At 40.0% G+C, this 13,312-nt stretch overlaps 1 protein-coding gene across 1 annotated transcript in view; it reads left to right on the forward strand.

Annotated features, from left to right (window-relative positions):
* Positions 1–13,312, forward strand: part of LOC117711176 (NACHT, LRR and PYD domains-containing protein 1a-like) — a 55,650-nt gene that overhangs the window by 7,364 nt on the left and 34,974 nt on the right. The window contains exon 4 of the mRNA XM_076936403.1: positions 9,427–11,092. Coding sequence (XP_076792518.1) covers positions 9,427–11,092 — 1,666 coding nt within the window. The remainder of the gene's footprint in view (positions 1–9,426; positions 11,093–13,312) is intronic.

Genomic DNA, 13,312 nt, shown 5'->3' on the forward strand with positions numbered 1-13,312 from the left:
AAATATGTTCTGCATGTCTTGGTTATAGATTATTGGCCCGTAAGTTATCGGGTATGATTAAAAATTTGCAACTTTGGTAACAGAAAGTTGGCTTAAAACTGGTACCTCAGGGTTGGAGTCATTCAGAAACCAGTCATATAAAGATAGGATTTAAAACAATGTCTCTTTAATGAGATATTAAAAGCTGCACTATCGTGTATTCATATATAAGAACTGGCAGCCAAACTTTGTAACATGAAAGTAATGTACTTGGTGTTGATTTTAGAGAAAATAGATTGTTTCCATTGTTAAAAATTGGTTTTGTTTCTGAAAATTATGATTATACTCTAATATTACCAAAAAAATAAAAAATATAGTTAAACTGCCAATGTTCCATTGGTTGCAGTTAGCATTTCAATTGTGAGTTCCAGAATTTTGACTCACCCATTTTATGGTTAAGAAGAGGATGGAGCAGGTGGAGATGATTGCAAGAGTAATAAAAGTGTTAAAAATAGCTGTGACACAGTACAGGCCTGTTGCCACTTTTATTGGATACAGTGGTAGAGGCAAATTTAGTCCCACAAGATTGGAAAAGAGATCTCAGTGAGAATTTTATCTGGGATCAAACAAAGCCCCGATTAACAGTTTCTTGAATTTGTGAATAGACTGCTAAAAGCAGCTGGTAGAAATTTTGGAAACCCTCAGGCAGGAGTTCCTTTTGTTACACAATTGGCTTATTAGAATGCTAACTACAGTCCAAGCCATGCTTTCACAGCACTGAGGTCATAAGGAATGCTCTAAGTATGGGGGTATAGGTCATTTTAGGAAAGACTGTCCAAAAAATAGAGTCATAGACATACAGCAGAATCACTTCCCTGGAATCTGTCCTCAGTGCAAGAAGGGTAATAGCTGGGTCAGGCCTCAGGAAATAGGCCCAGATTCAGAACATTTACATTTGAGTTAAGACAATGCTCAGAGTGGTCTCACCAGATGCTTGTGTGGCCTTCCTTTTGTCATGGTCATCCTGAGCAGCCCCTAAAAGGGTGTATCCTGGAACTTGTTTATTACCTTGCTTGTTCCTTGGGGAGGAAAGGTCAGCCTCAGACTCAAAGACATTCAAAACAAACAGCTTATGGGCCAGGAGTTATAGATAATGACTATGCTGGAAAAACTAAAATTATGCCTGCTTCCCTCCATGGCATTATAGTGAAGACCCCCAAACTCAGGAGACCCTTACTCAAGTCTCGGGAAGTCACAACCACCCACAAACTCCAAGAAACCATACCTGGATGCAAACAGCAGAGGTTTATTAGGGAAGAAAGCTGGCAGCCAGCTGTCAAACTGTACACTCGCACAGAAGTAGAGTTTGACCAAGCCAGTCAGTCTGAGGAGGGTTTTTAAAGGAGTAAACCACAAACCAGGGGAGTGGGAAGGGGGGTGAGGGGTTGTCAAGGATACATAACATAAAAATAGTGGAACATTTCAGAGGAACTCACCCTAAATGATTTAGAGTCATGTGAAAATCACTCTGCACACTCATTCTTCTCAAAAATGTAGTTTTGCCATGTCACTGTGCCCTACCCTGCCATTACCAACTATTTCAGGTTAACTATTTTTCACTTGTTCCGGCTATAGCCCCACCTAGATGACTTGCATCTTTCTCTGTGGTCAGGCATGTGTCTTCTTGCTTTGGGCTTCCCCCACCCTGAGGCTTGTGGAATGTTAATCCAGCAAGTGTCCTCTGATTCAGGGATAATGTCCTCCACCCGGAATGTGTACCAGGGCAGTGAGGGCCTGAAATCTTACATTCAGTTCCAAGTTCTGGAACCTGCACTTTTTCTGTTCGGGTCTAAGGGCAAAGAAAAAGTCTACATATATTTCATAAAATGGTCTTATAATTTCTCACTCTACAATAGCTGTGCCTGCTAATAAAAGAATCGCTCAAAGAGTAAGAGAGGACAAGATTGACCTTCAACTTGGCCTTTATCTGATACTGTCACTCAGCTACAAGGGATTGGTTATTCAATTAATCCAAAACAAAGTTCAAATTTAAGATTTATGAAACTTGTGGGGCATTATAGCCTGACTTGCCTACTCCAGCTGCCATTCCAGGAAATGCATATAGAATTATTATAGATTTAAAAGAGTGTTTTTATACCATTCCTTTACATCCTGGTGAAGGTGGGAAGTTTGTATTCAGTGAGTTTGCTTGTATTTTGAAGAGCCCATGAAGCGATGTCATTAGAAAGTTTTGCCTCAAAGAATGGCTAATACGCTTACATTATATAAAAAATTTGTTGTTGCTTTAATACAAGAAATTAAGAATTTGAATCTTTCAGTGTATATAATTCATTGTATGGTATTTTATTAGCTGATCTCTCTGAAGGAGTTTTACTGCAAGCCTTTGCTCTCATACAATGAGCCTTAAACTTTTGAGGAGTGCTTGTTGCTCCAGAAAACATTAAAAGGCAATATCCTTTCAATATTTGGGACCTCAGTTATATCCTAAGCAGATTGTGGCACAGAAAATTCCAATAAGAAAAGATAGTTGGGACTGAAGAGATGACTCAGAGGTTAAGAGCACCAACTGCTCTTCCAGAGGTTCAGAGTTCAATTCCCAGCAACCATGTGGTGACTATCAACCATCTGTAATGGAATCCAGTGCCCTCTTCTGGTTTGCAGGTGTACATGCAAAAAATGGTTTACTTCTAATGATTTTCAAAAGTTGTTAGGAGATATTAATTAGCTAAGACCTCACCTTAAGTTCACCACAAGAGAACTTACGCCCCTGTTTGATGTTCTTAAGGAGGATGGAAATCCTAATTCCCCTAGACAATTAACTGATGAAGGAGGAATAGCTTTGCAGAAAGTAGAGGAAGCTGTTAGTTATCAACAGATACATTATATAGACTATGATCAATTGTTGGCTGTTTGTTTTATTGCTACTCATGTGCTCACAACAGTCCTTTGGCAAAAGGGACCATTAATATGGATTCATCTTTCTTCCTCTCCAAAGAATGTTTTAACACCCTGTTCTGAAGCTCTTGCTGTGCTAATACAGAATTGTAGGTCAGGATCACAAAAGTATTTTGAAAAAGAACTTAATGAAATATTCCTTATTCCAAACAGCAATTAAATTGGTTATTGAAGAATACTGATATTTGACCTACTGCATGGCAAAATTTTTAAGCAAATTTGATAATCACTATCCAAAGGACAAGTTGTTACAGTTTTTCTCTATGCATGCTTTTGTATTTTGTGTAAATTTACACATGCAGCCCACAGAAAATGTGTTTGTTGTATTTACAGACAACTCATCTAATGGGAAAGCAGTATATGTAATTGGATCACATGTTCATTCACTTGAGTGTCCCCTGCTTCAGCACAAATCATTGAATTACTTGTGGTAGCTTCTGTTTGAAACACTGAAAAATCAAGCTTTCAGTTTGTATACTCATAGCCAGTATATAGCTCATAGTTCATAATTGCTTGAAATTGTTCCTTTTTAAGATATTGCTAATTCTCAAATTTTACAGTTATTTATACAAATGCATCTTAATTTAAGAAACATATACTGTTCCTTAACTTTCTTTATAAGACATTTAAGAGCTATGACTCTTAAAACTCATGATTGATTCTACCCTAGGTCTCTGGGCCATCAAGCTTCCAGTTTCTGGCTATCCAGGCACTGTAGGCATGGTCTCCCTCTTGTGGCTAGAAACTCAAGTTAGAACATTCATTGATTGGCCACTCACTCAACCGTATTTTGCATGGAGGACAGCTTGTGGGTCAAAGATTTGTGGGTGGGTTGATTTCCCAGCCCCACATCTGAAATCCTTCCCTAGTTAGAGAAAATTAAAAGTGCAGGCCATATTCACCAATACAAGAAAATTCATTAATTCCTCCGTCTTCCTCTCTCTGGCTTTATATCAGTCTGATGACTTTGCCATCAGATACAAATTGTGTCTCATGGCTTTTATTTCTCATGAAGCATTCAGTAACTTCTAGATGCTCTGTATATGTAGTATTATGGCTATATGTCATGGGAAGTTGCTTTTCTGGTCCTTTCTATCAGTTTTGGTTGGTTGGGATTTTTTGGAGGGGTGGGATTTTTGTATTTCCTATATCTATGGGACTTGGTCTTTCCTGATTTCTATGAGCTTGTTGAAGATCTGGTCTGTGCATTGACCTGGAGCCCACTGCCGCCATTTACATTTGCTAGAAGTAGATTTATCATTTTGTGGCATCTCCACACTTCCTACATTCTCATTTATTTTTTAAATTTATTTTTAAAATATTATTTACTTATGTGGTCTAATCCCTATGCTTTATATCCTATCTTCTACTTGACGCATTCAATTGTACGACTTTCTGTGAGTTTAGTAATTGTGTTGTTGATTTTTTGATTTGACCTTCATTCAGTTGAGTTTCCTTAGATAGTCCTATCTCTTTTGAATTCTGTTTTCAAATCATAGTTTTTAAATCATTGTTCTTTCATTCAGCATTGTGTTCTTGTTCTCTTGGACCTCACTTGGGCACCTACCATCTTTGAGTTCATTTTCTTCAAGTTCATTGAGCTCTTTGTCTCTACATCTTTAAACTCCCTAACTATCTGAGGTCTATGATTGCAAACTAAGTTCCTCGATAATTCTCACTGGAGAAACTTTCTTTGGACTGGTGGATTAGGAGGCAGCAAATGTTGTCTTGGCTTTTCTTCTTGTTATTGAAATTAGAACTGAACATATGTCTTTTATTCTGTTGTTGTTCTATGTATGATACAGACATATCAAGTTCTGCTGACATATAGGATGTATTACCCAGCCTGAACCTCGGCTTAAGAAGAGTGCAGATGGACCTTTCTAGCCTGGGCTGGAATCCTGCTTGTAGGACCTGGGTTGGGTCTGGTGGCTAGAGAGGATGTATTCAGGGCAGGGACAGAGAGACTCACCAGACTGTGCCTGAGCACAGGGTGAGCCTGGAGGATAGATGTGATACATACAGCCATCGGTTGAACAGAATTGTCTGATGGCTGTTTCAGGAAACACAAAGAGAATATGTAGTTTAAAATTGTGTCTCTGTACCATATAACTGGACTAGAGTGGGAACAGTGCTATGATCTAGTGAGTGCCAAATAGAGAAGAACCAGGAGGTCATGATCCCTCTGAAGCAGCTGAGGGACTATCAGGATTGCATGCTTGAGGTACAGGGGCTGGTGATGACAGAGAGTACAGGTAGATTATTTGTTTACATACCACCTGTATTAGATAAAGTGTAATCAGGTGTGTTCAATGTAGAAGGGAGTGTCAGAAGGAGATCATGATCACTGAGAGGTGCTGTGCAGTAACCACAGTTGAGGGGTGCTGTGTCTGGTCCTAAAGGTCTAAATAAATTTGTTTGTTTGAAAACTTCATACTTTAAACACTGTAGCTTGATCATATCCACTCCCAACTCCCTCCAGAACACCCTCCAGCACACGCCCTCCCACTCTCATGTCCTCTCCCCTTTTTGTTTTCTTGATGTTGTCATTGGTGTTGATTTGTCTGCTACTTATTATTGTTTCATTTAAACCTCTCACACCAGTTAGTGCTGCCTGGCAGTATACTGACTGATCTTATTGGCTTACACTTGTGCATGTCTTGCACAAGCAATTGTATCTATATTGAGTTCATGAGTAAAACAGTCATGCAATGTTCAGAAAAACACATCTCACTGTACTGCTTCCTGTCCTCCCACTATTTCATTATTTCACCAACTCACTTGAAGTGTTCCCAGAGCCTTGGTAAACTCACTTAGGCATCACACTTAAGACCAAGCAATCAACAGACATTTAATCACAATTTTGACTCTGAGTTTCTACATTAATTGCTGACCATTGAATAGAGGGGTTTATCTGTCCAAATTGAGAGAAGAACTTTTCTATAAGTTTAAACATATTCAGGAGGTAGTTTAACAATATGTCCACTTAGCAAAACAACAGTACTAGGTCCTCTCCTAGAGCCCATGACCTCCTACAGGATGGGCTTTATATCATGTTTACTCTACCAGGTGTGAACTCCATTCTGTGGAATTGAGATCTAATTAGAAATTCCTCAGTAGTAATCATAGAACTGTCAGCTACCTTATAATCTTCTATTGCATTAGTAAGCATGATTTCCCTGGCAGGTCAGTATTGTAGCATTCAAGCTCAAAACCAGGAATTAATTCCATTGATGGTTTTTCTCCTCAAGTGGCCTCATATCATGCCCTTTTACTATGAAACCTAGCCTGCACAGATGAAATGTCATGACTGTTCCAACTTGGTTTCTTTAAGTCCAGTAAAAAAAAAAAAAAAAAAAAAGTAAACAAACTATGTGGTGTCTTCAGCAACAGGGTCTAACCCTAGTTCTTTTAGACTATGAAGAAAAATGGTAACAGGCTTATTTGAGTTTGGAGTCTCTGCTTCCTCCATGACCAGTAACATTTTCACAGGTACTCTATGCTTGGCACTGGGATTTGAATTTAGCAACTCTTTTTCACTGAGGACTGGAGCTCATTATTCAATAGCCTATATTTATATAAATTATATTTTTATTAAGACCAAACTAGTTTATTTCCCTAGGAATTTTCATACATTGTTAATGTGGGTTAATGTATCCCTACCCATGCCTCTCCTGTGTCACACAATCTCTATGCTCCCTTCAAATTTGAATCCAATTTTCATAGGAGAAGTGTTCTTCTCTATCTGCACTAATGGGACTCATCAAAATTTGTGTGTTACATATTACCCAGTCTCTGTATTCTGTCCTGGCAATGGAAATCAAACTCAGAAAATTGACCTCAATTTCATGTGTTCCAAAGTTTGCCACTGTGCAGTTTTCTGAGCATCACATCTCCTGCCCTACTCTTGCTTCCCCCAACCAGCACATCTGAAGATTCGTCCTACTGATGCTGACAAGAACACAAATCTCATCTCAGCATGTTTATTGGAAGGAAAAAGGAAGTCAAGACACACTTTAAAGATTCTAAATTTCAAATCAAAGGAGAGGACTCAGGATAATTGTACAAGGACTAGAGCAAAGTAGAAATCATGTAAATTCTGGGTGTAAGAAGAAAACTTTCTAGAACTTTACAGAAACACTTGAAAAACAAATTAAATATGCAAATCAAAATATGTATAGCTAGAATATATATATATGACAGAAAAGTTGTCTCTATAGGCAATGGATACATCTCTAAGTAGAATATTTCCCACTTCTATCTATTTATATAAATTTTATTGGCCGTTTTTCATTTTTGTGGTATGTGTGAGTGTGTGTGTGTGTGTGTGTGTGTGTGTGTGTAGGCATGTGGAGCATATGTAAGTATATGTATGTTTGCATGTGTGAGGGCATATATGAATGAGAAGTCACACCGTGTGTGTTCATGTGAGTTCACTAAATTGATAACAGGAATCTCCCCCAGTTGCACTCTTATTAATAGAGGCAGAATATCCCATCATCTACACCCAGAGCTCATCAAGTAGTAACGCTGCCCAACCATCTTACCCTGGGGAAGCCCATGTCTCAGCTTTCTGGGCCTGAAAGTACAGGGGACCTGCATGTAAACTCAGCATATAAATGGAATCCTGCAATACAAATTTTAGTGCACATGCTTTGAAGCAAATTCTTTCACTGTTGAGCCATCTTGCTTCCCCCACATGCTTTTCCAATGTGATGGAACTTAAGAGATTTTAGGCATCTGCAGAGTAAGAGATACATTTCAGCTGAAAGGTCTTGAAGAAAGTGATCTGGGAAGAGCTATACCTTTTGGCACTTTGAGGAGACATGTCCTGAGCCAGGCAGACCTTGCTGCACTCAGATATTAGAAGTTCTCCTACAGAAGACAATATGTGCACATCTATAGATCCTTTTTTCAGAGGAAAGTTAGCCCTGAAGACAGGCCCTGAAGGGATAATGGATTCTCATAGGTCATCCTACTGTCTGTCTTGTCTTGAGTTTCTTCCAATGAGGATGCTGAGATGAGATTTGTGTTCTGGTCAAAACCTGGAAACACGAATCCTCAGATGCACTGGTTTGAGGAAGCAGGAGTAGAACAAGAGAGATGAAGCTCAGCAGAGTACACGGAAAACTGTGGAGCATGTTAAATGAAGATCAAAGGTCTGAGTTTGGTTTCCATTGAACAGGAAAGAAAATGAAGACTGGGTAACTTTTTTAATTCTTGTTTTTGGTAGGTTGAGTGAGTTACTGATTGAATGAGTGGTTGACTGATTGATTGATAAATTGATAAATTGGTTGACTATAGCCAAGGATGGTTTCAAATTCCCCATATGGAAAAGTTGGGCCTGAGTTCCTGATTTTCCTGCCTTTGTCTTTTGAGTAATGAATTATAGAGCTACTGCACCATGCTCAGTGGTTATTTGTCAAACATGCATATTATAGTTCTGGAGGCTTGGTGTCCAGGACTGAAAACTATGAATACTTAGCCTCACAGAAGGGCATAGAAAAGCAAACAGTTGCCTGAAGAAAACGAAAAGCACTTCTTCCCAGAACAGTTTGCCCATTACTAGTTAAAAAAAAATTATTTGTCAGTTGTTAAGGAGCCCAACACCATGACTCCAAACACCCACTCTTGACCTGTACCCCTTACTTCTGAGTATCCCTTACTCCTACACTGGCAACTGAGTTTCACCCTCTATTTCACAGGGGAAAAACACATCAAAACAGTAGCCAGAAATAAGTCTTGTTATTACCAAAGATCTCTAGAGTACAGTACAAAATAAACCCAAGATGACTAATCCTGGAGAGAGGGGATCAAGACTGTATCCTAAAACATGAACACTACGGAATTCCTAGACACTGCTGTCAGACCCATAATCTCAAGAATTAAGATGATGTTGTCAGGACTGCAATGGTGGATCCAATAGAATCTGTCAGGAGTAGACATCTACCCCACTATTTGTAATCTCTGCACTACTCTATAGCCTCATATAGAGAGAGAACACAGCCACCAAATTACAAATGGGAAAGATTAGCTCAGTGGAGCTACCATGTCATCTCACAGGCTAAAGAAAGACCAAGTCATGTCTCTGAACTCACCCTTTACTCTCAGGAGCAGGTTTGGTACAGGGTAAGAAATCAATAAATGTCTGAAGCATAAATGAAAATCAGACAGCATTATTATTAGGCACACAACCACTTGAAGCAGAATCTTCTACTCTAAGCTCAGATTTTTTGCACTACACTGTTCAGACTATTCCTATGCTCACAGCCTATATGATGTAAAGCTTAGACAGACACCTAGATGCATTTAGAGATAAAGGATAAAAAAGAAGGAAGGAAAAAATGTAGGCAGGAAGGTACAGGAGAAGGAAAGAGGAAAGGAAGAAAGGAAGAAAAGAAGGAAGGATTCATTGAATGAACACACAATACTAATATAAATACTTCTGCTCAAACTTTTTCTTCCAATTAGTATCCTTTCCAGAAGTATATATGAATCAAGAAGTGAGTCTTTATGACACATGGCCATTGAAAATGCAGAATTTGTTCCAAAATTTCACAAATCTACTACTCTTCCAAAAATTGTGCACAAGAGGCTCAGAGGACTTGGTCAGGAAAAGCTGGCATTCATGTGTACCAGAAAAAGAAGGACATATGATTGAGATCCAAGACTTATTTGGCCCAAACATCCAGAAAAGACCTCAATTAGTCATAATAGAGGGTGCTGCTGGGATTGGGAAGTCAACACTGGTCAGGCATGTGAGGAGAGCCTGGAAGGAAGGCCATCTCTACAGAAATTGCTTCCAACATGTCTTCTTCTTCAGCTGCAGAGAGCTAGCCCAGTGCAAGCAGCTGAGTCTGGCTGAGCTCATAGCACAAGGCCAGGAAGTACATACAGCTTCCATTAGGCAGATCTTGTCTCACCCTGAAAAGCTACTCTTTATCCTGGATGGCATCGATGAGCCAGCATGGGTCTTAGAGGAGCAGAATCCTGAGCTATGCCTGCATTGGAGTCAAACACAGCCTGTGAACACTCTTCTGGGAAGTTTACTAGGACAATCCGTCCTTACTGAGGCTTCCTTCCTGCTCACAACTCGGACCACAGCTCTGCAGAAGATCATTCCTTCCTTGGGGCAGCCACGCAGGGTAGAGGTCCTGGGGTTTTCTGAGTTTGAACGGAAGGACTATTTCTACAAACATTTTGCAAGAAAAAGAGATGCAATTACTACATTTAGATTGGTTAAATCTAATCCTGTGCTCCTGACCCTGTGTGAGGTTCCCTGGGTGTGCTGGCTGGTCTGCACTTGCCTGAAAAAGCAGATGGAGCAGAGTGGAGACTTCTCACTGACCTCACAGACCACCACAGCCCTCTGCCTGAAATACATTTCCCTGACAATCCCAGGTAAGCACATGGGGACACAGCTCAGAGCCCTTTGCTCACTGGCTGCTCAGGGGATCTGCCAAAAAAGGACCCTGTTCAGTGAAAGCGACCTCTGTAACCAAGGGTTTGCAGAGGATGCCATTGCCACTTTCCTGAAGATTGGTGTCCTTCAAAAACAGCCCAGCTCCCTGAGCTACAGCTTTGCCCATTTGTGTCTCCAGGAGTTCTTTGCAGCGATGTCCTACATCTTGGAGGACAGTGAGGAAAGACATGGTGATATGGAAGATGACAGAATTGTGGAGACACTGGTAGAACAGTATGGAAGACAAAACCTCTTTGAGGCACCCACTGTGTGCTTCCTATTTGGTCTTTTGAATGAAGAGGGATTGAAAGAAATGGAAAAGTTATTTTTGTGCAGCTTTCCTGGAAAGACAAAGTTGAAGCTGCTATGGCAGATCCTAGGGAAATCCCAACCCCATCAACCTCCTTGTCTGGGTTTGCTCCACTGTCTGTATGAAAATCAGGAAAAGGAGCTCCTGACACATGTGATGCACGATCTTCAAGGAACAATAGTGCCTGGAACAAATGACATTGCACACACAGTGTTCCAGACAAACGTGAAGCACCTGGTGATACAGACAGACATGGAGCTCATGGTGGTCACTTTCTGCATTCAGTTCTGCTGTCCTGTGAGGAGTCTCCAGGTGAATATGGGAAGACAGAAAGGATATGCACTGATGGCTCCAAGGATTGTCCTGTGAGTATCCAGACACAGTCCTCTCTCCAGATTCCCTGTGGGTCTCTTGAGCCCACATGTTATGAGCATTTCTTTATTTGCTTCGGTGTGCTCGATCATGGGATGGTGCTGTAAACCTGTCTCTCCCTATGCCTCAGTGAGGAACACCCAGCTTCTCTGATTCAAATCATCTTCACCCTTCATGGGGTTCCAATGCCACAGTTACTAATTCTCCCTCTTAACATTCTTTCTCCCTGAGAACCAGCTCATTCCTGCAGGCACAATCTGCTCTTCCTGTGAAAGTTACCTTGACCCTGGGATCTTTCCCCATAACCTAAGAATGCATATTTTTTCATCTTTTTTTTTTTAAAAAGAAGCTTCTATTATATTTAGTCTCCATATCACTCCTCAAATTATTCTTAGTTTTAGCTGTCCTTTTCTTCATTTCCTTTCTCCTGTTTACTCCCCCTTCCCATTTTGTATCCCCATTCTGTTTCCCCATCCATTCATAATTATCTACTCTATTTTCTCTTCCTAAGGAGATCCTTCCCTCATCCCTAAATTGAACTAACCTCTATGGTTGTATGGATTATATCCTGTTTATTTGAGACCTAACAGCTCACATTCATACTTAAGTAAATACATACCAAATTTGTCTTTTGCAGTCTTTGTGAGCTCAGTCAAGATGATTTTTTTCTAGCTCTATATATTTACCAGTGAATTTCATAATTTCTTGTTTTTAACAGCTGACCAATATTCCATTGTGTAAATATACCACATTTTCTTTATCCATTCACGTGTTGGCATCTATTTTCAATTTCTAGCTATTATAAATAGAGCAGGAAAGAACATGGATAATCAAGTGTCTGTGTATTAGGATGTAGAGTCCTTTGGGTATATGTCTAAGAAGGGTGTAGATGGATTTGAAGTAGATCTATTTCTATCTTCCTGAGGAACTGTCATACCAATTTCCACAGTGGTTGCACAATTTACCGTCCCACCAACAATGAATGAGTGTTTCCCTTACTCCACATTCTCACCAGCATGAACCATCATTTGTAATATTGATCTATTATTATTCTGACTGTATATTGGTTATTCTGTTATTCTGACTAGTATAAGATAAAATATAAAAGTAGTTTTAATTTGCATTTCCTAGATGACTAAGTATGTTGAATATTTATTTGTTTCATATTAAGAATGCATATTATGAAAGTCCCTATGGTTTTACTGCCCAGATAATATCTGTATGTATCAATGAAAGCAGCCTGGTCCTGGCACTCACCAGAAAGGCTCTCTAAATTTCTGCCAATACCAGCAGCAAGGTAGAGTTCTTCCAGAATTTGCTATCCCTGTGAAGTTACAGTTACTCAGTATCAGTATGTGTCTCACCTCCCTCTATATGATTCACCTGAAAAATATTCTGTTGCAGCCCGAGGTACCCCACGCTTGGGGGCCAAAATGTCTCAGACTGCTCTATCAGTGTTGTAACCCACACTGCCAAAAGCCTTGGGGACTAACTTGTTAGCCCACACTGCCCCAAGCATCTCCGGTCTGTGGGTCAGGGTTCAGCAAGAGAGAGAGAGAGAATGAGGACAGACTCAAAGAATGGAGACCAGACAGAGTGTGATTCAATCCTGTTTATTCTTCAGTCTCTCTTCTTAGTCTAAGTCCCAAGTCTTGAGTTCCTAGTCCCTAGTTCCTAGTCCCTAGTGCCTCCAAGTTCCAAGCTTTCTTCCAAGTGCTAAGCGCCTAATGTCTAATTCCAAGTTCTTCCTCCAAGTGCCAAATGCCTAATACCTAATAATTAACTCCAAGTTGTACTGAACTCTTCTGTCTGCCTCTTGCCTTTTATATGTCTCACTTCTAAACCACGCCTCTAAGTCATGCCTTTAAGTCATGCCCTTAGGTCTTGTCTCTAAATCTGATCTCTAAGTCACCTGCCCTTAAGTCTCGGCTCTAAATCACACCTTTAAGTCTCACACACCCAAGGGAAGATCCTGGGTATCTAAGACAAGGTGTTATCAGAGTGTGCTCAGCTGTTGTAGGCTATTGTAAGCAAGACTCTTGTCAGGGTATATGGCTCAAGATGGCTGCAAGGATGATAGCTGCCTTCTGTTGGCTCCCCACAATATTCATTAAATACTTATTTTATACAATGGCCTACCAATCAATCACAAGAGAAGATATGCAATTATTGTCCATGGATCACGATAACTGGGAGAGAAGACAAATACTCTA

Source organism: Arvicanthis niloticus, chromosome 6 (assembly GCF_011762505.2).
Source record: "Arvicanthis niloticus isolate mArvNil1 chromosome 6, mArvNil1.pat.X, whole genome shotgun sequence".
In the NCBI taxonomy this organism is placed as follows: domain Eukaryota; kingdom Metazoa; phylum Chordata; class Mammalia; order Rodentia; family Muridae; genus Arvicanthis; species Arvicanthis niloticus.